At 37.0% G+C, this 27,210-nt stretch overlaps 1 protein-coding gene across 3 annotated transcripts in view; it reads left to right on the forward strand.

The window, feature by feature from the left end:
• LOC141441617 (inactive dipeptidyl peptidase 10) overlaps positions 1 to 27,210 on the forward strand; it is a 734,138-nt gene that overhangs the window by 148,145 nt on the left and 558,783 nt on the right. The window contains exons 1-2 of one of the 3 annotated variants that reach the window (XM_074106406.1): positions 7,681 to 7,839; positions 17,387 to 18,472. The exons of 1 other annotated variant lie outside the window; for it this stretch is intronic. In XM_074106406.1, coding sequence (XP_073962507.1) covers positions 18,347 to 18,472 — 126 coding nt within the window. In that variant the 5' untranslated portion in view covers positions 7,681 to 7,839; positions 17,387 to 18,346. Of the gene's footprint in view, positions 1 to 7,680; positions 7,840 to 17,386; positions 18,473 to 27,210 lie in introns of those variants that run through there. One more of the 3 variants, XM_074106407.1, reaches the window with a different exon arrangement.

The raw sequence follows: 27,210 nt of genomic DNA on the forward strand, positions 1-27,210 counted from the left end.
CGCCCATAAACATCTGCAATTTGGTATTATGCGTGTCTATCTTGGTAATATCTAATACTTAAAGTAGCTATATTAATGAAGAATGTCATGTTCTATTATAATAAACCTTTTAACGATCTAGAACCCCGTAAAACAGGTTGTTATTAACTTCACATAGTAAAGTTCCGTAGCACATCTACGCCGTAGCCTTGCTCGTAGCACTCGGAGCCGTAGACCATCTACGCGCTCGCTTGTTGTAAAAGTTAGAGATTTAGGGGCTGTTTCACCATCCATTGATTAGTGTTAACTGACGGTTAAATGTGATGCGGTCTATTCGAACAAAACAAATAGAGACGGCATCACATTTAACCGTCAGTTAACACTAATCAATGGATGGTGAAACAGCCCCTTACTGTATCACTTTTATGAATAATGTAAAAAGTAGTTTATTTTTCACTAGCTTTTGCCCACTTTTGTTCTTGCGCTTCTGATACTTTCTGATTTGATTTTTGTTCCGTGGAACGTGCATAAAACGCGTCATTTTACCCGAGCCTTTGTATCTACCCGAGTGATATGCGAGGGGTGACAGTAATTCGAGGGTAAAATGAGTTTTATGAAACAGTTTTATGCTCTGCTTTTCTGCTGAAATTGAAAACAGCAGCAAATTCATCAATCCCTTCCATTAATGATCCCTCCCTATTTTTTTCTATTTTCTGAATTCGGTATACAGATAGTTTGACTCCCCGGAGAAGTACTTATAATAGTTTTTATCCCCGGAAAATTGCATTGCATAGTTCCTTTGCATTTCCCGCGGTATAGCGACAAACGAATTCTGCGCGGACGGAGCCAGCCAATTAGGCTAGAGAGAGCACCAAAAAATAACCCTCTTTTGGGTAGTTGGGTAAAAAAGAAGTATTATTCATCCCGGTTCCATGTTTTAGTCTGCATATTTTTTTAAGTAAAGTAGAACGCGTATATTTTAATATCTAGAACGGCCAGCTGGGACGAGACAAAAGATCGTCAGTGTAGTCAGATGAAAATCTCGGTGAGCCGTATTCTGATGAGTATTATTTATCGCCTTAATAGGTTCCATACCTAAAGACTAAAGAATGCCAAAAGGAATCCAATTTTTATCTGTCCTCAAAGAAAAACGTATGGTTTTGTTTCCATTTTATTTATCTTTCTCTATAACTTTTAAATATGTTATGTTGTGTTTCGGCGTGGAGAGTAAGACAGCCGGTGAAATTACTGGCACTTGAGGTATCCCATCTTAGGCCTCTAGGTTGGCAACGCATCTGCAATACCCCTGGTGTTGCAGATGTTTATGGGCGGTGGTGATCTCTTACCATCAGGAGACCCACTTGCTCGTTTGCCATCCAGTCGAATTAAAAAAAAAATAAACTCGAAATTAATCCTTCTCTGGTTTTTCTATGGCGTACAGTTAAAGACTAATGCGAACAAAACTACAAGTAAAGGCTAATTTAATGCATAATGATAAAGCAAACCCAAATCACCTTAAACAAAATCACCTACTTTCTCAGAATACCTCTTCAGTGTCCTGATGCACCCCCCCGTTGCAAGGGCAACCCCCCCGTCCACCCCATGGACCGGGATTCAATTACTCTAACGTCCTCTAGATCACGTGTCTGTGCCTTGAGGATACTTATATTTAGTCTCGCAAGGCTACTATTCGAATAAACGAAATGTATGTGTAAGACAGCCGGTGAAATAACTGGCACTTGAGGTATTCCATCTTAGGCCTCTAGGTTGGCAACGCATCTGCAATACCCTGGTGTTGCAGTTGTCTATGGGCGGTGGTGATCTCTTACCATCAGGAGACCCACTTGCTCGTTTGCCATCCAGTCGAATAAAAAAAAAAATATATATACTGTTGGCATTTATTCGTACGTCCACTAGGTGCTGGCTTTAGCTCAGTGCCTCAAACGCATATAGGCGTTTATTTGACGTTTACAAGCAGAGGTGCGGTCCACGAATTGCTTATCACAACATTCTATCTCATTACTTGCAGTGGCATACATTTGAGGGCCACATTTTTGCCGCTCAGTATAAGTAGGTATAACTTTAACTATTACGGCATACAGGGTGACTAGTAATTCGACCTACTCCTTGAAAGGAGTTATTCTAAAGCTTATTTGCAAAGTTTTTGGCCCAGTCAACTAGGGGTCGAAAATCAGTAGTTTTCGAGTTATTTGAGTTTTAAGTTTTTTTCGAAAAAACACCGTCGTCCGATCTAAAAGTGGCAAATGTAAAAAAAGTACATGCATTAGGACAGCCATTTTTTTTTGTTAAACTGGCTGAGCTAAAAATTCCTTCGACACAAATTATATAAAAAATATATTAAGGTTTTAAAAATAAAAGGTTAATAAATCACAAATCATCATAATCATTTGCAAGTTTTTTTAAAATCAACGATGATTAATCAAAAAAATGTGTATGGCACTTCGCTTACAAGTTACGGAAATAAATTTCTCAATTCATAACCTTTTTAAAAAGGTAGATACTAATGTTGACCAACATCTTTTAGTAATCACTCAAATTAATAATTACTGGTATGTTTATCTGTTGACTGACTTCCCTTTCTAGCTTTGGGTGGTCAATTGGTTCAATTGTCACTTTAGTATAAATGAAACAGATGAGACTATCATGCACCTAATTCAATCAATTATTTTGACCGGTTCAAAGTAAGTGACTAAATAATGCCCTATCTACGTGATCTAGAAGGGCTACGACTTGTTCACAACTGAGTTCCGCTAAGTTAGCTAAGCTATTACTTAGTCGAAGACTTTGCTAAGTGAATTCTGCCTTCCCTGGGGCTCTCCTATTTTCCTTAAACAATTCGAGGTAGCTTTAAGGGTTGTAGGACTAGTAGATTAAGAACTGTGAGCGTACAGGGGTACTTTTAATTATGCTGGCTGGCTGGAGCGGAGGCAGTGGAGCGAGCGAGAGAGACTAATCCCATCAAAATATAAATGTGTAATGAGAGCCAAGTTCAATATTATGATATTATGCTTTTATTGTTGACTTTAACGACAGCAGAAGTGAGATCTAAATGGCTGCCAAGTTCAATGGTCAGTCCTGAAATTTATTTATAAGATAAAATATTTTATAACAACTTAAAATATAATTTCGACTCATAACTTAAGATAATAATGTTGAAGTCTAAGGTCGGACTTGGCTAGTTCTCATATACGAATTATATTATAGCCTTCGCAAGTTGTAAAGCTGTAAGACCAGAGAATAAGCATTCGTATTAGTCATACAAATATCTGCCTCGGCCGGGAATCGAACCCGGGACTTCAGGCTTCGTAAATAGTCAGGTTCTCTAACCACTTGGTCATCCGGTCATCAAATTCAATATCTCGTAGTTTACGAGAGTAGGCATCTTAATCTTAATACGTTAATTTCTTGATTCAGGCATTACTTTGCGTAGGTCCTTTAGGGTATCAATGAGCTAATCATAAACAGTTACAAAACATAAGATAACACACATTTTGTTGTATACACGTATCATCGTAAGGTCGCGGGTTGCTAAAGTATTCCATATCCATACTAATATTATAAATGCGAAAGTGTGTGTGTTTGTGTGTTTGCATGTTTGTGTGTTAGTATGTTTATCCGTCTTTCACTTGGCAATGGAGCGACGGATCGACACGATTTTTGGCATTTAGCATTTTGGATACTTAATAGGCCAGAGAGTGACATAGGCTACTTTTTATCCCAGAAAAATGCAGTTCCCGCGGGAACAGCGCGCGATAACCGGATTCCACGCGGGCGAAGCCGCGGGCAAAAGATAGCTGTTTTTAGCTCACTAAACATGTTAGTCGGTCATTTTGAAGTGGTTTAATAACACAAACTATGCGTGAATGGCAAGCAAGCCGGTTTTACAGCCAGTAATTAACTCGTAACATGAACCACAACCCTATCTTCAGTGAGGTACCCTTACAAATTATAATTACTAAAACACAATTAGTGGCAAGGCTGAATAAAGGTCTCTCTCTACTCACTACACCGTATCATATCAAGACGGTAATAAATAGGAGCGTATCAGGCACGGAATGTAACGCGACCGGACTACAACATGAAAAAGGCGTGTCTCTTTAAGAAGCGTTAGCTTAACATCACCATTTTGACGCTCCGTGCATGGCACGCGACGGCGACGGGTGGTTTAGAAACGTGCTAGTGGGCATAGTTTTAAAATTTATGACGGTGGAAGCATTCTACACTTCCACTGAACGTAGATATAGTTTAGATATAAGTAGTCACCCCCTTATTCATAAACGACAATCAAACCTATTTTAGTTAAAATGCCGCTAAAATTCGTTTGTCCTTATCTGTCACTTCGACATTTGTATTTGTTAGAAAGGGACAAAGCATTTGTTAGTTAACATAGGCTTGTTAAGTTTTATGAATAAGGGGGTTAGTGTTTAGTATTGTAACTAAGGGACCCCATACATCCCTGTATTTTTATTATTATTATTTTTTGTATTTTTTTTCTTTAATTGTATAATATAGTTTTTAAGTATTTTATTTGTAATTATATTATTATGAAAAAATGATTTCCTGCCAAGTTTCTTGCGGCGCATTCTTCTTGGCAATGATGGTCTTTCCGAAAGCGCTGGTAGTTTAAAAAATGACGTGTAAAAGTGCCCATTTCGGCCTATTTACTGAATAAATCATTTGAATTTGAATTTGAATTTGAGTCTCAAATTTTTTAATACAAAAATTAACATTAGTGGGAAGAGACCTTAAATATTCGAACAATCAGCAGTTGTGTGATTTCATTTTTTCAAGCATTATATCTCTGTTGGAAAAAATAAAAAAATTGATACCGCCTCACAAAGTTACATAATCATCATGTGTCATTTGAAACATTATTATTATTATTATTTAGAAGCCTGTAGAGGTGTCCCACTGCTGGGCAAAGGCCTCCCCCCATGTCCTCCACTTCCTTCAGTATATGTATAAAGTACTCTGTGCTCCACTCGACCCGGTCTTGGGCGATCTCTGACCAGCTGCGAAGAAAGGCGTCCAGATCATCCCGCCATCGACGCCTGTACCTGCCACGCCGCCGAAGTCCGTTTTGTGGTATCCAGTCTGTGGCTATTTTAGCCCACCTAGTGGGTTCCATTCGGCTGACCTGGCCTGCCCAGTCCCATTTCATTTCATTTGAATCATGTTAGAACAAATAGAGTATAACCAGTGTTCACTACTGTTTTAAATACATTATTTTTCTCAAAAATATCCGTAAATGTCTACATTATTCCTTTCATATTAGCGCGCTATGTGCATAGTTTATGGTCAGCGAGAAATTAGAAAGTTAAAAAGATTGCTGATAACAATAATTTATTACTGTCGAGCTAGCGCGCCTGCAATCAACTATGTCACAAACTTTATAAAAAGTGAAAATTGCCATGGAAATGTTGGCACAAGTCGTACCTATACAGCCAACTCAAATGGTTGCTATCAGTTCATTATCATCTTAGGCCTCTAGGTTGGCAACGCATCTGCAATATCCCTGATGTTACAGATGTTTATTGGAATGCAGTCCGTAGTCCGTCTGTACTGGCCCTAAGTTGCAGCATAACGTGAACAAAGTTGGAAAAAATTATTTGAAGTTTCAACTGAAAATTTAATTCCAGTACGTATCGCCTTTCAAAGGGATAACCCGTCGTTTCAATATAGAATGATCCAAAAACTGTATGGTTCCCTTGGTATATAGAGGAACTCGTGGCAGTAGCGAGTTTTAATAAAGTTCATCCGATTTCAGCGGAAGCTAATTTGATTCTGTTAAAGCTCGGGTCAGCTCTGAACTTTCAGTTTAAGCTTCCTAGCTCTGTACCTATAGAGGACTGAGATTGTGTAAGTAGGTTTATTTTTAAACCTTCTCAATTATATAAAATACGAATCGTCATCATCATCATCTTATCAGCCGGTATAGGTTCACTGTTGGACATAAGGCTCCCCCATATAATACAAAACATTGACTTTTATGGAACGCCACAATAAATAGGTATAAGAAGGATGTGTGTACGTATGTAAACTCTTTATTGTCTTCTTCTTCTTCTTCTCTTTTAAGATATGGCTTTTCTGTCCTAATTAATAGGACCATTTCGCCAGTGTCAAGGTAAACTCTCTTTGAGAGGGACGTTGTACGGTGATTGTAGTTTTTGCAACTTGACAGTAAAATCGTGGAGACAACTTGCGCATTAAAAAATGCCAGACACGAGAGCAATATAGAATTTTGTGATCACTGTTCACTGTTAAGGTTAATCGCCGCATAAAACACTATCAAAATTATACTTCAACTAGCCAAAGAAACAGAAATAGCAAAATTAGATATTGTCTACATCCGCCATGTTCGAATGCTAGAAATCGAATCCACTCTTTATTGTACAAATTAAAAGAAACATAACCAACAAAAATTTTAAGAGCTACGATGTCACAGATAGATACAGACAGACACACAGCGATCAAACTTATAACACCCCTCTTTTTAACCCCCGACGCAAAAAGAGGGGTGTTATAAACTTATCCGCAAACTTGACCGCTATGTTTGTCTGTGTGTGTGTCTGTCTGTGGCACCGTAGCTCTTAAACGGGTCAACGGAGTTGAATACGATTTTTTAATTTGAAAGCAGGTTTTTTAGCAATGGTTCATAGACATGTTTCATCGGAATCGGTTCTGCCGTTTTCGAGATATTCAACTTTGAAGTGACATAGTCGGGGGTCTTCCAACTTTTTGTTGGTTAGGTTATTTGCGTCGGGGGTTGAAAAAAAAAACAGAACACACAACACACAGAACAAAATACAGAAACAAGTACATAGAGAAAACTTTACAAGGTAAGCAATAGACGATGTTATCGATTCAGAGCGATCTTCCTCAGGCAAACTTTACAATATAAAGAAGAAAGAATAGATTGCAGCAGGTGATGCAAATTACAGCAGATTAGAACAATAACAAAAGTACATAAAACTAATCAGACATACAATACACTGTGACGACCAGATGCTTAAAGCCTAAAATATGTGTCCCAGTTACATGGAATAAATGATATTATTATTATTAAGGCCCCAGGTTCGATCCCGGTCGGGGTAGATATTTCTATGAAAAAAAAAGAATTCTTGTTCTCGAGTTTCGGGTGTTTACTTAATACGTATGTAATATGGTATGTTTATCCGCTGCCTGGTACCCATAACACAAGCTCTGTTTATTTTGGAACTACGTCAATTGGTGTCAAGCGTCCCGTGAAATGTATTTATTAACAAACATATTTATATCAGACGGACCTCAGATTCAACCGCGTATATGACATTTTATGAAAGGAATGTCTACTTTAGGATCTATGATGGTTATACGATCGATCGTCGATATCTGTATTTTTTTTCTAGGACTTTTACATTGCGATCGAAAAATTATTATAGATATGTCGACGTTAAAAATAAACCGAAGAAACGACTACATTTTGAACCAATTATCCAAAAACCTTCACAGGATTCATTCAAAACCCAACCTCTGATATCCGTTTACTTCAACGCACGTTGCACGCTGCGGGGCCTCAAAGCATGATCACGTGCTGTCTCATTTGTATCCCGCAATGTACATCAACTCGATCTATAAACCCGTCCAGTGGATATATCGTTGGTAAGGGTCGTATTTTCCGTCAGTGCCCCACGCGGCGGGCTGACGCGCGAACGTCCTGCGTTCGGCTTCGCTCGCTCGTCGCGCGAAACCAAACCCTAGTTGACCTACCTTTATTAGTGCTTTAGTGATAGATATTTTTTATAAACGGTTTATTTTAGATGATTGTTAGATATACAACCCCGTAGGCTAGTGTAACAGGTATGTTTTTAATGTTTCCGTGATGATATTGGGCTCGTATGGTGTTCTTGGAGGGAGAAATAAATAATAAATATTTATGTATATTTAACTAGCTTTTGCCCGCGGGTTTGCTCGTGTAAACTGTTAGATTTGGCAGTTGAATTGAAAGTTCAAGATTAAACTAAATTTACGTTATTACGCGGTATAATTTTTGGGAAATTCCGATGAAAACTTAATAACGTTGCATAGGAACATCCGTGCAAAATTTCACGCATTTAAGCTTAACGATTGATATGTCGGGATTTTACATGTTTACTCACCAAAGCCTTGGAAATATCTGAATTAAAAGTAGCCTATGTGTTATTTTAAAAATCCAGATATATGTACACAAAATATTTTCCAAATTTCTCCAGCCGTTTCATTGTAAAATGTCATACAAACCATGAAGCAAAAAATTACTAAGTTTCCAAAAACAATATAACATCGAACTTCGTAGTCAGTCAATCTGCATACTATCACTATCAAATTTACCTTTTAACTGCAAATCCACCTTAGGCAGCTTTTTATATGATAAAAACTGTCTTCCATCTTTCTTCGATTCAGCGTAGTCCACTATGTAGCAGCAAAAGCTGACTGAGGTAGAGTTATCTCATCTTACTATAGCATTATTTGTATATGTATGCTATAATATACCTACGTTTTTGATGATTGAATAATTCATCCTATCTTATATAATTTAAACCAGTGATTCTTGAATATATATTCATTTACATCGGGGATCTCGCAAACGGCTCTACCGATTTCGGCGAAATTTGCTATGCTCGGGAGCGAACAATTTATATAGAGGTAGATTGGTCGTATTTGTGGGTAACGCGTATTTTCATAAGATCGGTACTATTTTCAGTAGCGCTGTCATCAATGTGGTGGTTCGGCGGTGTAGTGTTGGACTTGTAAACTGGAGGTCGAGAGTTCAAAACAAGGTTGAACACGACTTTGTTTTTTATTTTTATTTATAAATTTATTTAGTAAACGATTACGTCTAGCTTATTTAATTACGTATCTTCTCCAAAAAAAAACATGATTTGGGTTGATTAACTTTTTTTGTTTGTTATTCTGTCCTGTTGTCCAGGAGACAAAAGTGACAGTTTATTTAAAAACCCGTTATAACAAAAAAACTGTTATGTTCTAAGCTGTGTTGGGAAGATAGTCTTTAAAATAATGGGCTCATAATTACGACAAAAATGTACACTTCATGAATTTTAACCACAGAAGACATAAAAACTCATGGTGTTAGAGAGTTTTCCAGGGGACGTAACCATGGCTACGAGGTACAAAAAAAGTTGACCGACCCATTTAACAAGAAGGTAACAATCTGAGCAAAGCTTGGTAGCATAGATATTGTAGTTTCAACAGTGGAAACGTTATTAAAGCTATCAATCACCTCTAGTAATTAAAGACGAAACCTAGCAACCAAACTACAGTTTACGATACGTAATTTACGAAGATAATTTAAGCTCTTCAAGCGTATTAATATCAGATAATTACTGACAGTTAACTACTATTTAATTATACCCAACTATGAGAGTGTGATCCAGTGGATACTCATCATAACACTAAAGTTCAAAAGACTGAATTTCACAAGATCTTGACAGCAATTCTGATAGTAGGATATTTCTCCACCGCAAGTCATATTTTCCCGCCATGTATTTGAATATCAATCGCCCTTCTACTCGTAATACATTCAAAAACATTTTAAACATTCCTTTGAGCATGATTTGTACGTAATTTATATTTATATACATTTCAAAATGTTTTTACTTTGAAAAATTCCAGACATTCATCAGATTGTAGGGCGGGGGGGGGTGAAGTGCCGTTTCTCGCGTGCCGTTCTCTGTGTCTCTTTCGTACATACAAGTATAGAAAGGGACGTAGATAGCGATAAAGTTAGTCGTCGCTCGTAGTGAATGCCTGAAGCAAAATAATTTGCATATTTGGGCTGGTATATGTTTAAGGACAGGCATAACAGACTATTCAGTATATGAAAATCGAGCAATTCGTACATTGGAAGTACAGAAAATAGAGAAAATCATCTGTAATGAATAGCTACCTTACCTACTTGATGAAAAATCGTAAATCTTAGTTTAACACTAGGATTAGACTTCGTTTTTTTAGCATTAGAAATAAGGTAAACAATCTTAACGAGTCTTTTTATTGAAAAACGTTTAAAAAAACAGTAACTATTCTTTATGATATCAAAATAATGTAAATAAATAAATAAATATCATGGCATACTAAACACCAATTGACCTAGGATAAACATACTTATTTAGATAAATACATACTAAAATACATATTAAACATCCAAGACTCGAGAACAAACATTCGAATATTTGTAATGATCATTCATATCTTTGCTACTTGTTAAATATTTGCTGTGACTTATTTTTCAAGTGTTTTTCAATAAAAAGACACGTCAAGATTGCTTACCATCTTTCTAGTGCTAAAAAAATTAAGTATAGTTAGGTAAAGGCACAGAATAAAACTGTTTGGATGAAGGAAATTATTTCATATTGATTTCAACTTAATATCACTAGGTAAGCTTTTCTAAGAGGGTCGTGACAGAAAGACAAACAGTCAGACAGAAGGACAGCGAAGTGATTCTGTAAGAATAATTAACTAAGAATGAATTGGGTAATGAGAGTATTTATCGTAATAGGCCTTCAGCTTCTCGGTCGGTACAAACCACCTGTATTAAGTACCTAACACATACATGAATAAGGAATAAGATTTATTTATTTTTCTCAACCACTAAGTTACAATGCATCAAACATACATATATTTATCAAATTTAAGTGTGAGTTTTGGGTAAAGGTTTTGTTTTTTTAATGCTGATCTTTACTTGCTTTGTCATCAAACCTAAATTTTGTATACCAAATTTCACCACTAGAATCGGGTCAAATTTAACATGCAAAATTTTACTACCGACAAACAAACAGGACAGGTGAAGCTAAATAAAACGCGCTGTCGTCATCCCATACATAGGCTGTACTATCTGGCGTTACAGGTCCACGTACGCCATCGGAAATCAATATACCAGTTATCTAATCTATATTAATAATTTCGTACCGGTCTACGGTAGACTCGAACGAAATGCACATCAAATTAAAGAGCGTAAAAAATTAGTCAATCCGAGTCGACAACTTGTAGGCGGAAAATTCGGATTATCGAGTATTTTCAATATAAACTTGAATAAATTACTAAGTATATAATGGCGTTGCGAAGTAAACATGTCAATGTCATCACATCAAAGTGGCGTTAGTGTCACGTCATCACGTGTCACAGGTTCGTATTTCGTTCTCCATAGTGACCTCTTAAAGGGTCCCACACACGGTACGATTCGTCGATTTTCATCAGATCGATCGTACAGACGAATCGTTTCGTATATGGGGCCCTTTAGGTCTAATTTCTTTGATTATGAGACAGAGACATCATAGTTATTTGTGCAAGTAAGATTTAGGAGAAATATCTGCTAGAGAAATACCGATACGTACGTTAGCTGTGAAAGTACGTTTGTGATAATATTAAGGCTATACGTCAGATTTTTCGATAAGTTGGTACGACAGTCTTTACACTGGCAAAAAATGTTTTTCAAACATGTTATTATGAGTCTACATTTTACCCGAGCGAAGCCGGGTTTTTCATCTAATTATAAATATTATCCACAAGATTACTGGCATTTTAGGGAAAACACGGTGATGATAAGCTGACAAGCTTTTGAGTATTTTTAGAACAGGCTCCCCCCCTCCCCCCTGTATTTCCACTCCTAAATAAGTACCTGTTAACTTATGTGAATGTGTTACATATATTTTGTTGTTTCTGTTTATTTTAGTCGAATAAACAGAGATGGCATCACATAAACCTATCACATAAAATAAATTTTAAGGTGGCCTGTCCATTGGAGCGGAGCGAATCAGCGGAGCGGTGAGCGAGATAAAAATCCATGAATAGAATTGCATTAAAATAAGCTGGGGTGGCCGTGTGGTTTGACCTGTGGCCTCTCAAGCAGAGGATCGTGAGTTCAAACCCCGGTTCGCGCCTCTGAGTTTTTTGAAATTCATATGCGAAGACATCGTGAGAAAACCTGTACAAACTTGAGAAGCAATTCACTGGTGTGTGTGATGTTCCCAATACGCACTGAGCCCGCGTGGGAACTGGGTACGGCCCAAGCCCTCGCATTTTGAGAGGAGGCCTGTGCCCAGCAGTGGACGTATGGTTTACTAATGTTTTGGCGAAAATTATTTAGCAAATTATTAACTCCCAAACTATTTATCCCACATTTTTATTTAGGCGAAATTTCTTTTCCCAACTCAACATTAGCCTTCTGAACCTAACCTATCCAAGTCGCTTCTGCCTAGTCTCGTCTTGCTCGCTCGCTTCGCTCGCTCACCGCCACATAATTTAACATTTATTCTTTTTATTATATATCATGACTGATATACCTACCTTATGTGTAAAAATCGGCCAAATGTTATTTGACTATTTGTTATTTGCCTTAGCCAATCATTTGCTACATAATTGTTTGCCACATTAAAGTGTGATGAAGTAAAATTTTGCAATATAAAAATGTTGCGAAATAAGAAAAATGCGAAGCAAAGTTATGCCAAGGATTGGTTTGCCAAATGAAACTTCGGCGAAAGGTTGGTTGCTAAGTGAAATTTGGCGAAAAATATTTCGCCGAAAAGGCAGTACACCGGGACGTATATATATAGCTGGGATGATGATGATGAAGAGAATTGCATTAAAGTCTTCGCTCCCCTTCAGTTGACAGGAAGTTGGTAGTAGCTTAAAAAAACATATAAAACGGGAAGCGAAGGTGTGACTCAGAGCATGTGCTTGTAAGAGGAGCAAATGGAAAAAATTAAACCACCGAAAAAAACGAAAAGCAAAAAATAATAAACCTTTTTCTCCTTTCTCTCCTATTTGACCTTAATCTAGGTACTAGTTTGGAGTCGGTGCCTCAGCACGAGCCAGGAGGAGTGATAGAAGCCCATCACGTAGACGACTATAGGTCCACTCCTGATGGCTAGTACTGAGACACCGACTTCAAACCAGTACCTTGATTAAGGTCAAATAGGAGAAAAAGGTTTATTATTTTTTGCTTTTCGGTTTTTTCGGCTGTGTAATTTTTTTACGCGCGTCGCGTTTAAGAGTTACGGTGCCACAGACAGACAAACAGACAGACACAGCGGTCAAACTTATAACACCCTTCTTTTTGCGTCGGGCGTTAAAAAACAAGATGTAAGTGATGTCTAAAAAGATAGATGGAACAAACTAAATTGCTTCAGCAGGTCACGTTTTCCCTAACGCACGGCGAGACGGCACCGACGTGTAATAAGACCTATTTAGACGGCTTTAATATTGAAATAGGCTTTACCTTAAACCGGGATTTAGTTAGGATTTGACAGCTTTAGATTAACTTTTCCGTTTTTTTTTTCGATTGTTTTACTCACGGCAGGGTGACAGTCTTTACCGGCCGTATAATACCGACCCTGTTGTTCGTGTACACGCCTATAGCTCATGTCAGCTTCTATGGGCGTGTACAGGACAAACTTGGTTGGTATTTCCGTGTCGGTATTATCCGAGCCGGGAAAGAGTGTCACCTCTCACGGTATAATGATGTAAAATGATTACTAGCGGATACAAGCAAACGTTAAAATAAAATGAAATAAAAATTGTGAAGGGTCGAAAATAGTCGAAATCCTCGTTGTGCGTTTACGTTGTACCTTTTTTTATTTTACTAACGAACATTTCATCATCATAACAGCCTTAGATCATCCACTGTTGGACATAAGCCTCTCCCATAAACCTCCAGTTGCTTCGGTTGGAAGCGGCTTGCGTCCACCGTGAATCCCCGGCTTTAATCAGAGGCTGTATTTTCTAACGCGTGGACGCTTGCTATCGCATTCATTATTTCTGTCTCTCTAACGGTGTAAGATGGTGATAGAAAGAGACGGTGAAAGCAATGGCATGAGCCCGCGCGTTAGACAATAAGGGCCGAATCGTAATTCCGAATGTATGTGGCGGCTCCAAGACCTCTCAATGTTTTAGACTATCGCGATCATTACTAATTTTGTTATTTAAATTCGGTTCACGAGACGACAACGTCGTGTTTCTCTAAAATGAAGGTACGCGGAACTAAACCCGATTTTAAATCATAATAAGTAACCTAACCATAAAAAAAATCATTTTTAATACGAGTTTTTTTGGCTGACTGTACTTTCTTTTGACTGTACTTGCGTTGTCACCCAAACTGCATTTGCATACCAAATTTTAAGTCGATGCTATTAATGGTTGAAGAGTTCCGTCCCGCGGAGACGATCCTGGCTGGACTACCAGAATGTCACTGCTAGATTATTGTATTGTAACGCGATTTACATAAGTATTCCAAATTTCAAGTCAATTTAACTACTGGTATTTGGTCAAATTTAACTTGCAGGATTTGATTACAGACAGACAAACAGACAAACAGACAACGGGACTGGTGAAACTAAACAAAAGCTTGTTAAAATAAGGCCACTGGTCATTCGTCCATCTCGTTTCTCGTTAAACTTTTATGATGTGAAAATCTTGATCTAATTTGTCCTCTGACTTATTGATACTCCTTAAATCTACCTTATCTTCACACTCCAAAGGGCCTTCGCTTTCGTAGATTTTCGACTCAGGTATTGAACTCGATACTAACTCAAACTAAATTGGTTCCGAATCCTAATGCTACTATAAATCTTTGGAATCGCCTCCAGTCTATCGAGTCGCGTAATGGAAGAAAATCTAGCACTAACAGCTAATACTTTCGAGTATATTACCTACAAGGATCATTTTTGAAATCTGCACGAATAACGTTAGTTTTTTTGTCTTTTAATGTAATTCAGTCATTTATATAAATTTAAATTTAAATTCAACGTTTTGTTATGAAGAAAGTTCTAACTCTGCTGCTCTAAACCCTGGTCCTAAGCAAACTCACCACTTGCATCCACCGTGTGCCCGCAACTTTCACGCTGTCCCCAGTCCATTCTAGTGGGAGATCTGATAACATTATGTCTTCCGGTTCGCCCTAAACAAACGGTTTAGAATAAAGTATCCGGCTTGCAATTTCAAACCCGTTGCACGAGTATCAGCCTCGTCTCGCATGTCTACCCGAAGGCTGAAATATGATCGACACCCTCCCTCTATCTTCCCACCATTCCAATACCAACCAATACATTATTCTTTGCATCTCGAGCATATAGGGTCAGGGAAATGGGAATAAAGGAGAGCATGAAAGGTGGCCATAATGCGATATCTTTCTGACAATTTATGTATTTACGATTGTAGTTTTTATTAGCTATGCCTACCGCTGAACTCAAAATGCTGTACTTCAAAGGAAAATACGGAAATATTACACGATCATTTTTTGTTCATTTGTCTGTCTCAACGACTACGGAAACCCTACAGTACAGTACCTAATTAAAAAGCAAAACTTCTTAGTCAACGTAATCAAAAGATGTAGTCATTTAAAAAAAAGGTGTGCCCTTACAAATTGCCGTAACCGAAAAACCTATAACTTACAGTTACTTCTTAGAGCACAACCAATAAGACAATTCTGAAAAACGTTTTTTTCATGTCCGTCTATTGTGCTTTAGAGAAAAGTTCTGCTAGCACTGGGTATTCATTTACACTTCGTTTTTTTTAGCATTAGAAAAAGAGTAAACAATCTTGACGAGTATTTTTATTGAAAAAAAGTTAAATAAAACCAGTAACTGTTAATTATTATACTAAAAGAATGTAATGATCATAATGTCCTTGCTAATTATGATTGATTTTTTGTATTTTTTATATTTCAACTCCTGTCCAGCTGTGGTGTAGGGGTTGTAGCACGCAGCACGGATTGCTGCGGACCTGGGTTCGATTCCCAGTGCTGGTCTCTTTTTCTGGTTTTTCTATGCATCCATGTCTCAGTTTGTATTTTCCTTGCTAATTTTTACATATTTGCTGTGACTTATTATTCAAAAGTGATTTTTAATAAAAGACACGTCAAGATCCCTTACCTTCTTTCTAACGCTAAAAAACGAAGTATACAAACCTATGAATTTGTACGGTGCCTCGGTACGCGAATCCGGCTCGCATTTGCCCAGTTTTATTTAAATTCCCCGATAACCTACATTTTTTCTCTTTACGTCAAGGTTCATTCTCCATCCTTTTTTTTTTAAAGTTTATTTGCTTGTCTTGCTTGATAAAATCTGAAAAATATAAGATGTCTTCTTAAAGTACTTCCTAACTAAAGTACTAAACGTCAAGTACTAGTAATGTGAGCTTTTCCGCCCGTCGTTACTAAGTCCATTTGAGACCTATTAAAAGTATATTGTTATTGAAAACTTTATAGGGCCTTTAGGTTTTAATGTTTAAGTAATAACTTCCATAGGTGAAGTGTCTTATTTATTTTAAAAGGTGAACGTGTCACAAATATGAAAAGTTATCTTTTTGTTACATAACTAAAATATCTTTCAGTATATTTATAAACACCTTGTGTTAGTTATAAGTTAGAATCGCGAAAATTAAAAACAACAATAATATTTTTCTATTTGTAGCATTTGTTTTCACGAATCACAAACATTTAGCTTGCTTTTCCAAATTTTGTAGAGAATTAGTCATAGATGTCTCACATATATGTAATTAATACATCTATATCTAATTTTCTACAAAATTTGGAAAGTAAGTAATAAACTTGGAATATCACTAATTATGAAGACGACGAGTCCGTAATGAATATAATTACAATCTGTCGGACCCCCTATGCCCACGTTTACCCAATCATGACTTTTGCCTGTTGATTAGTTATTTATAACTCCGATAACAATGGTTTGTCCGTTATTATTGTATTGTAACGGCAGATACGTAGAAAAACAAGGGTCACCGACATAGCCAAGCGAATTAGCTCGTTGAAGTGGCAATGGGCGGGCCATATAGCACGGGAGAACAGATGGTCGTTAGGACCAAAAGGTTCACGAGTGGAAACCGCGGATCGGCAAGCGCAGCGTAGGACGTCCACCAACAAGATGGACGGATGACCTGGTTAAAGTCGCGGGCTCACGGTGGATGCAAGCCGCTTCCAACCGAGGCAACTGGAGGTCTATGGGGGAGGCCTATATCCATGATAAAGAATAAAGAAGTTTTAAAAGAAAGACATTAACTAAATAAATTGAAAAATAAAATTCATCTTACGTCTGACATATGTCGGTATAAACTGTACACTTCCAGTTTACAAGTCCAACATTACACCGCTAATCGCAGAGCTATCGAAATTACCCATCTTATAACGCGTGAAATTTTCGCTACAAAAATATGAAAAGATATGAAAACAGGCGTTTTCCCAGATATATACATAGGCTGTGGTGATGATTATGATAAAGGTTCTATAGGTAAGCTAAGGCTTCTAAGGTTGTCTGTAAGATTCAATACTTAAAGCTCAATATCATGAATTTATGAATTTGTTAAGTTAGTATTCATGTTATTAGAAACGACTAAAATTCAGATTTCAGTGGATAGAAACAAGAAAATATCATCAATAACTAAGGTCCAAAAAACGAATTTTATTTAATCCCCAATACAATACTGTAAGAAAGACTGACGTGGGATCAAGTGGCGGACAAACAAAAAGGTGTTGCAAAAACCAAAAGAACTGTTAAGAAGCTATTAAAAAAATCCACAAAATCTACGGACGCTAAAGTGACTCTTTTGGTCAATTCCACGAAAGACAATAAGCAACCGGCATCATATCAATACCATTATTATTTCGTCAATTAACAATAAGTTTTCAAGATATACCCAAGAAAAGTGAAAATGGTCAAAAAGTAGACAATATAGTCAAAATATCTGGTGCGAATAATGTGATAGTGTGATTATCTGAAGCGTAAAGTGAAAAAGCTGAAGCTGGAAAACGGTTTAGAAAAGTAAAATAATTCACTAATCAAGTCTTTAAAATAAACCTAACCTTCAATGTAAATCCAAGTACACACAGACTGAAATTTCCAAATCAAATAATCCAAAAGTGACTAAAGCCGGTGACCGTGCGAAGCAAATTAGAACTCCTGTTCAATCAGATCAGATTGAAAATTTTGTGTACTTCCCAATTTTTTTTAATCGTATCAGTGCGTCAAGACACGGAATAGAAAATTCATTGTGACTTTACTACTTTAGAAGTAGTGACCTAGTGCTTTAAAAAATTATAATAACTATTTAAACTTTTTTGGATGAAAACTGGAGTAAAAACTGGATTCAAGTCGGTTTACAAAAAAAAAATGTTGAAACACCGAAGCAATTGCTGAAACTGTGTTAGTTGAATTCAAAGCTAAAACTCCAACGTTACTCTTAGCGATACTAAATAAATGGTATAGATGAAAGGTGTGTGAAAACAATTTAAGACCCGGCGACGTTAACACAACTGATTCTTTGTTGGAATTTAAACTAAGTGCTGTTGGACTTTAAGTGCAAAATGAACGTGTCAATGAAGGCGGGCCCGGCGCCAACCGTGGCAGTCGTGGCGGTTCCGGAGAGCGAGATGGATGCTCTACTTCTAGGAAGGACAGCGGTGAGGACCTTTGATCAGTACGTGAGAAATGTATGTATTTGTCTAACTTATATTATATGCTTCATAATGTACGTTAGTGCGCTCGATATAACATACAAAGTCAAGTCGAAAACGTTTGTGAAAAAGTCAAGAAAAAAGCGCAACACAGGAAGTTAATCAACAGTGGACATTCTACGGCTGATATGATGATGATAATGATGATGAATGATTTGAAAAAGTGATCAAAAAACAAAATAGACCTAAGTAGTGTATTTTAGACAAAAAAAAACTAAGCAATATGATCAAAATTACAGTAAATGTCATTTTTGCAAACTATACCGATTCCAGACAAAATCTGTCTCACAAGCATTTCCTACTGTTGTCATTTCCTACAGTTGCACCTTAACTCCTTGACAAAGAAACAAACAACGGGGAATGAAAACAAGACCTGTACCAATATCAACAGTATTTTAACCCTTAAATTGGCACTGTGCATCACCGTGTACGTTAGTTAATAAAAATACTATCATCAATATATATATTTTTTGAAACTTTTATGACTAAAAACTACTAAATAATTTTATGATGAATGGTTGAAAAAATATGTGACTTGGCAATAATTTCAAATTAACGTCAGTGTCAAAAATAAGTTCAACGCGGCGTCGCATTCTAGTACCTAGGGAAAGTTTTATTAAAAATTTCAACTTTTTTCTATGCAAGTTATGCTTATTATGTTTTGTGTTTTATGAGAAAATGCTAAAGTATACGAACAATTGGTTATTTTGTGTATATTCAGCATGATAACAACGATAATCACTGTTAAATTAGAACGTACACCACGGTTACCGTCGCCAAGTTTGTGAAGAAGTACTTACATTCAACTACGGTAACCACCATGTACGTTGCCAAGTTCCCTGTACATTTTTTTGATGAGTATGTTTTTCTTTCTTTGTCTGCCGTGCTTCACATAAAGTCGACCGCATAAGATTTTAGCTTTAATTCCCGTAGAAAAGGCATGTTATGATTGTGGCTCTAATCCGGACGAGGAAATTAAACCGCACGCACCGCCACAATTCGATTCTGATGATAGCTCTGATGCACCTTCTCTAAACTCTTCTTTGGAACGTTTAAATTTGCTATACTGCTTATTGGATGAGCATGAGGTTGATAAATATATATGTATATCCAAAACCGATTGAATTCTGAAAGCATGCACGATGCTTCTTTCACCCATTAGAGAAAAAGTTCTGCCCTGGCCATCCACAGTTAATATGATGCTTTGCCCACATTAAACTCTATGCAATCCATAGCCACGCCATATACACTTGAGCGCGTTTCGAACTCAATCAGAGCTCATCTTCAGAGCAACTCATAATATGCCCCTTTGTTTCGCTGCTGGAAAAACGAAAACACGAAATTGCTTTCGACAGTTCCACACTATATTTGATTTGGATAGGTACGAGTACTTAACTAAATGTAAACAAACTTCAGTTGCTAGATTTGTCACATTCAAGGATTTAAACATTTTACTTGTCTATCATTGTAATACTAAGTAGACTAGTGTATTTCAATACAGATAGTATGTTTAGATAGTCTAATGGGGAAATTTCAATATTTAAGACACCAATTGACGGTGTTTTGTTTACATTTAGTTAAAATACCTATACCAAATATACCAAAACCAAGTATAAATGATGTTTTTTTTAAATAATTTAGGTTTTTTTATATATAAAAGTTTACTGCCTGATTGGCAGCGGTAACCAGCGTGTACACACAATAATGTTACTTTGTTCTTATAGAATTGGCAACGTGCATGGTGATGTACATAGATTTTCTGAAAAACCAATAATGCTAGATTTTTATTTTTATTTTTCTGTAGACCCTAAGACGGTATTAAATAAAGGTATGATACTGTATCACTTGTTTTTGTATTTTTTTACTCTTGCCAATTTAAGGGTTAAGAACAATTCCAAAATAAAGAGGACGTTGATTCCGTATGAAACAATGACACGATTTTGGCCCTGTATTTTCTAATTTGATGGTCGAGCTCGCTAATGGACAAATACCTGCAACGTATGTATTGTACAATCTGGGTAACAAAAGCTACTATTTGCTAGATGAAGATAGACGAGTGACCGTATTGTCTAACGCCTAGGCTTTTGCCAGCATATTCATCTCTTTCTATCCACATCCAATACTGTGTGTGACAGAAAGAAGACGGGAAAGTGATAATATGGCCTTTGATCACGTCTCATACTCACATAATTAGGTAGTTTCCTGGCTGGAAAGTAAGCAATAGATGAATGAGTTTCTTCGATAATATAAGTTCATCTATTGCACTTTTGGCCGAGACTAAACATTGTTTTTCACGACTACTGCGAAGAAATAAAAAACATCACAAAACAAACTATAACAACCCAAAGAGTGCGTTGCTCCCGCTTGGCCTTCGCCAATTTTTATTTTTCTATTCGCTGGGTGCAAAGTAGGAAGTGGAGGAACCACGAATCGATCGCAGCGCGCGCCGTGGCCAAACAAGGAACTTTTCGGCGGACCAACTGTCACTATTTACTATTGAAATTTACGTGTTCGTGCATTATTAAGCAAAAATAAGTAAATATGCGTCACAAAACCTGCTGTGTAGTTAACTGCAAGAACAATGGCAAAAACAGTGATCACAAATTCTATAAACTTCCACCAGAAAGATGTTTTGCATGGCGTCTATGTCACTGAAGTTTGACGAATTACACGAGTTTCAATGGTTTGACTCATTATGAATTTATGATCTTCATAATTGGTTACTTTTACATCTTGGACATATTGAGTCAAAACTATTTTTTTTCCTTTAATTGTTCTTTGTGGTTGGAAAGCCATGTCGTATAGTGTGCTCGGAATCCAGTTTTTATAATTAATTTGGCCATGTTAAACTGAAAATACACAAAAAGTCTGCATTACTGACGACCTACTACAGTCATAAATAATCGTCTGCAACATAATATGTAATGCGTTATTCGATTTTTGCTTATTTCTTTACTTCTCATGATTTCATTTCTTTATCTCTCAGTCAGGAGAAAGACCGTGTTCTGAAATTAATAATTGATTGTGCCATTTTAGACGGGAAATAAAAAAGGTCTAAGAATATAAGTTTTTCGATTTATATTATTGAAATTATTTGTTTGTTTACTTACTCTTCGTAAGGACAACCAGTCATTTGATGTTTCAAAGTCTGCCGTAATTGTAACCGCTAGTTGGCGCTGTTCGCGCACCCAGCGAATTGTTGCATCATTATTTTTAAACGAGTCCGATTTGACATTTCGGAGACCTCTCGCTACACTAGCTCCTCTAGCGGCGAATTTTAGCTATAGCCCTCATTACGATTTTGATTTAGCCTCTAGCACTGTCTATTTTGGCTGCAAACCCCTACTGGCAAGCGTCCACAACCGGATTACCGATAAATGGTTATTCGAATAGACTAGAGGCAATTTCAAAGCAATGTTCTTTGGCAAGAGCAATTTATTTATGCCTACTGGTATGTATATTATACATGCGAAAGTTAGTACGTCCACACATACTTATGTTTCATGCTCTTTCACGCTAAATGCCTTGATTGTTGACTTTAACGACAAAAGAAGCGAGATCTTAATGGGTACCAAGTGCCCAGGTGCCAAGCTCAATGGTCAGTCCTGAAATTATTTTATCACAACTTAAAATATCATTTCTTCTTGTTACTTAGGTAAATATATTGAAGCCTAAGGTCGGATTTGGCTAGTTTTCATATACGAATTATATTAGCCTTCGCAAGTTTTAAAGCTGTAAGTTCTTATTTTATTCTTCCGAAAATTTGGCTTGCTGGTAGAAACTAGCCATCGAACATAGGGCTCTCCCATGACTCATTTAGGTACTTAATAATAATTCGTACATGAGAACTAGCCAAGTCCGACCTTAGGCTTCAATATATTATCCTAAGTTATAAGATGGGCTCAAAGGGCTATGGAGAGGGCTATGCTCGGGGTTTCTCTGCGGGATAGAATCAGAAATGATGATATCCGCAGTAGAACTAAGGTTACCGACATAGCTCGAAGAATTGCGAAACTGAAGTGGCAATGGGCGGGGCACATTGCTCGCAGGACTGATGGCCGATGGGGTCAAAAGGTTCTCGAATGGCGTCCCCGGACCGGGAGACGAGCTGTCGGTAGACCTCCAACAAGATGGAGCGACGACCTGGTTAAGATCGCGGGATCGCGGTGGATGCGAAAGCACAAGACCGGTCTGAGTGGAGAGCCTTGGGGGAGGCCTATGTCCAGCAGTGGACGTCTTTCGGCTGACATGATGATGATGATGATGATGAAGTTATAAGATGAAATGATATTTGGCAGCTTGGCACTTGGCACCCATTTAGTTCTCACTTCTTTTGTCGTTAAAGTCAACAATCAAGGCATATATCGTAATATTGAACTTGGCTCTCATTTCACATTTTATGTTTTGATGGGAATACAATAAATCGTGCGCGTGCGTCTACATCTATTTTTAACCCCCTTAACCTTACCAACAATAAGTTTGAAAACCCCCAACATTGTCACTTTAAAGTTCAATATCTCAAAAACGATTGGACCGATTTTGATAAAACAGATATTATCTAAGAACCATTGCCAAAAACCTGCTTTCAAATAAAAAAACGCATTCAAATCAGTTCACCCGTTTAAGAGCTACGATGCCACTAAGTCTCAACCGCTAAGCCCTGACTAGAGACACGAGTCTTTGCGTGGATGTTCTTTCTGTTAAGATGAATGGGTGACACTCTTTACAGTCCCGGATAATATCGACCCTGTTTTCCGTGTACACGCCCATAGAAGCTCATTTCAGTTTTGGCGTGTACACGAAAAACAGGGTCGGTATTTCCATGTCGGTAATATCCGGACTGGGAATGAGTGTCACCCAGATGAATGTAAGTTTTGGAAACCACGAAAAAGTGAAGTCCTGGAATTTTAGTTGACAGATCCTAAAGTTAACGTGAAAGAAACGGGGGTAAAAGCTTGTACCCAGTGAATCCAGGTTGTACATACAAACGAAACGTAGAACCTTAACCTGCTTACGTAGTGTGTATGGGTAAAACGTCGTAAGCCGTGCTGTTGCAACCTTTCTTAATAAATGCAATAGTGTTTTCCTAAGGCAGTTGTCTCACCGCCGGCGAGGAAACGATTGGCTATCGACTATTTTCTCGCTCAAGAAACGAACAAAAGATATAAGATCCTGTGTGAGTAAAAGAGATATATATTAATAGTTGATCGCTGGCGGTTCACACTGCCGGCGAGAACTCGCTCTTACATCTTTTGTCGCAGCGACAAGAGCTATAAAACTCGCTGAGCTATAAAACTAGCTCAGCGATACTCGCTCAGCGCTGTTAGCTTGGCGGCCGCCCGGCTCGAGCGAGTGGAGCGAGTAATCGCCCGTCGTGCTCGAACACTCGCTTTTCACTGCTCGCCCACTCGTTTCTAGTTACTCGCTCTGCTCGCTTCTCGCTCATCGTCGGCGGTAGGACAAGTGCCTTAATGAGTACAATGATGACTGATAGAGACAATGTTGTACTGCGGATCGCACTTATTACGATTTACTTAATTGTATTCGCCGGCCCCGGGGAACAAAAAGATAACTGCAAAAACCAAATTTTTCAGGAAAAATCAAAAACATGTTTTGCTTAATTGTGACTTTTATGATAAACGTAGACAGTTGGTAGTTAGCTTTATGTAAACTTAATTTTTCATTACATCTCAATATGTTACTGTGATACATGAGAAATGTGTCAAAAGAAAGATATTTAAGAAATAGTAACTTAGTCGAAATAGATCACTGACTATTATGCGTTAAGACGTATATCATTTTATTCGGTGTTTCTCAGGATCAAACACTAATATTATACCATTGGTGTACCATTTTATTCGACTACTTTTCAGTGTGAGCGGCGTTTAAGATAATAGTTCGTTACCATTTTATTCCCGTAATTATTAGGAATATTTTTTTTACTAAAGGTTTTTAGGAAAGTTTTATAATAAAACAATAACATGATAATCAACATTGCAATATATTACGAACGATTCCAATAATACTAAAAAAACAGTCTTTAATTTCTTAAAATCATAGTTTTCCATTATAAAACGTGCAACACTACCACTGAAATGTAAGTATAGTCGCAATCATTTATAGTCTTAATCAAATAAAAATAAACCAGCCAGTTTCATAAAGTAACTAAAAACAAAAGATTATTTTCAAAGACTAATTACCACTTTAAGTTTAAAGTATATAAAATCAAACAAAATAACCTACGAATTTGGTATTATTTTTCATCAGTCTAACAATAATTATAAAATCATTTCCTTGATAAAGCATTAACCCGGGTGACTATTATAGAGATGAAATCAGGTAAATCAATTGTCATCATCTTCCTCTTGGTTTTCATTAATTGCAGTACTGGTATTGATGCTCAGGGAGTCATAAAAGCCATGGTATGGGCTGAAATGTCTCGTGACTTGCAAAGACTAATGATGTCGTCATAATAAAGCCTTACTTATAGGCATGTGCTCTGTACACAGCACTTGCAGTTCAAAATTGGAGACAGGATTTGGGTTGAATAAAGGAGCTGCTGTTTGTCTTGTTCCCCGCTTGTTTCTTCGTGTTCGTGTTTGAACTATAGATATTAGATTAATATCCTTAACTATTAAATGGTTCACGATTAACTTCCTCGCTCATGATTTTATAATATTGGGCCATTATGTTCTCTTTTTGTTCTTTTTAACACATTTTCATTATTTTTTTCGCCACATTTATTAGTAGTTTTTATTTTCTTTTTGTTAAATGATTTCTTTGATCTGCATCCTGTATTTGCTTCTCCCAAATTCTTGAGTTTCTTGCTAGTCGAGTCTTGACTTGTGTCATCATTTCGTTTCTGTTTCCTTGTAAGTTTCTTCTGTGTTAAGTCATGATTTGTACAGTCCTCTTCAATCTCAGAGTCGGGTGGACTATTCATGAGAGTACAATGATTATGGGTCTGATGGTCAGGACTTTGGTGGCTGAGAGTGTACTGCGCAAGACTATGATGGGCAAGAATCATGGGCTGGACTCCGATCGAGACTCTGATGGGCAAAACCAGGCTCCCATTGTCAAGATAGTGAGGGGCAGGAGAACTCTGAGAGTCAGGGCTCTGGAGGGCTGGTCTATACGCCATGCTTGAACTACCGACAATCGTTCTGAGATTACACTGCTACACAATTAAATTCCTCTGTAATGTTTCATCAAAATCATTACCATCAAAAGGCGACGCTAGTTCTTGTTCTCGATCATCAAAAATACTTCTAGAATTAGACGATGTTGACGGCTGTGGGTTGCTAAGGAATATTTGATTATGGCACCGTTTTGAATTCTTATGAAAGGGTCCTATACCTACATTCATCTGTCGAGATTAGTGTCAAATCATTAGAATAATTAGTGTGTGCTGCTGGAGTCCCGATCAGTTGTTCATAAACGATTGAAGGTGATGCTATAAAATCCACAAAATTCAATACGAGGGAAATGTTCGATAAAGTTGATGGAGTGCTTATTATGTTCTGAAAGGCTTGTTTAAAATAATCTGAGTCTCCTCCAATACTTTAAGAACTCTCAGCTGTTAATTTTGAAATCTCTCTGGACCAGGCCATTATTTGGACACATCTGGTGAGAAATCTTGGTTCAATTCAGAATCATTTTTTTCTGTAATTAGTTGATTCTATGAATACAGTCGATGTTTGTTTGTCGATCACGCTCAAAATGGTGCAATACAACAATTCATAAAACGTTTTAATATGTAAATACTTACCAATATTCTCATTATTTTGCCTTTTTCAATTAGTTTAACATTACTCATAATACTTAGTCATTAAACGCGATGTCCTTTGTTTATTCATTGTCACTCACTTCACTGTTACTCCAATCACACCAATAATTATAATATAGTTTAAGCACTTAAATATTCGAAATCAAACATTAAAACGCCGACACAATGTTTTAGTAAGTTGGTTTGAGAGCACACTGAGAGGCATTTTATTATTCTAAATAAACATTGCCACGTGCCTAGCACTTGATATGCCGATATAAACCATTGCAATTTATAAATATTCGTCCCGTGCAATGTGACAAAAGGAGATGGCAGTAAGTTTTAGTTCTGTTTCAAATGCGTCGTTTTGGTGAGCGCCATTGCACGAAAAGTATTTAGCGGTTTGCGACGAGAATAAAATGATAAGTCCGCATATCATTACTATGCGATCTATTTTTTGACGAGAACATAATAATATGGTTGTTTGTCATGCGATGAGCTTTAATTATTTTATGATAAACTTACTGCACATTTTTATTCTAGTTAAAAGGGATATCAATAAAAATTTTGAAAAATATTGTATTTTTTTTTAATTTTGTCGTTTACCATACAAAATTTGCGAAAAAAATTGAGCAGGTGCTTTGGCACCTACGGATTCCAAATATGGCATAAAAATAAAACTAAGATAATGGCGGTTATCATTTTGTTCCCCGGGGACGGCGATTATCTTAAAGAGAAAAACGATCAATGCTTAGCATTTATCGTAATGAACTTTGAGACGAGGCATTTGATTTTTTGTGAATTTTCTCTTCGATAATGTAGGCAAATATGTATTGTTTACGTAATATGTATTTGATTTTGTCATAAATTCTTGTAAATTCTGAAAATAAAACACGATTATTGATTTTTTTCCCTTAGATTTGAGGTTTAAAAAAGCGTCTTAATTATA

The sequence above is a fragment of the Choristoneura fumiferana genome, chromosome 24 (genome assembly GCF_025370935.1).
Source record: "Choristoneura fumiferana chromosome 24, NRCan_CFum_1, whole genome shotgun sequence".
Taxonomy (NCBI): domain Eukaryota; kingdom Metazoa; phylum Arthropoda; class Insecta; order Lepidoptera; family Tortricidae; genus Choristoneura; species Choristoneura fumiferana.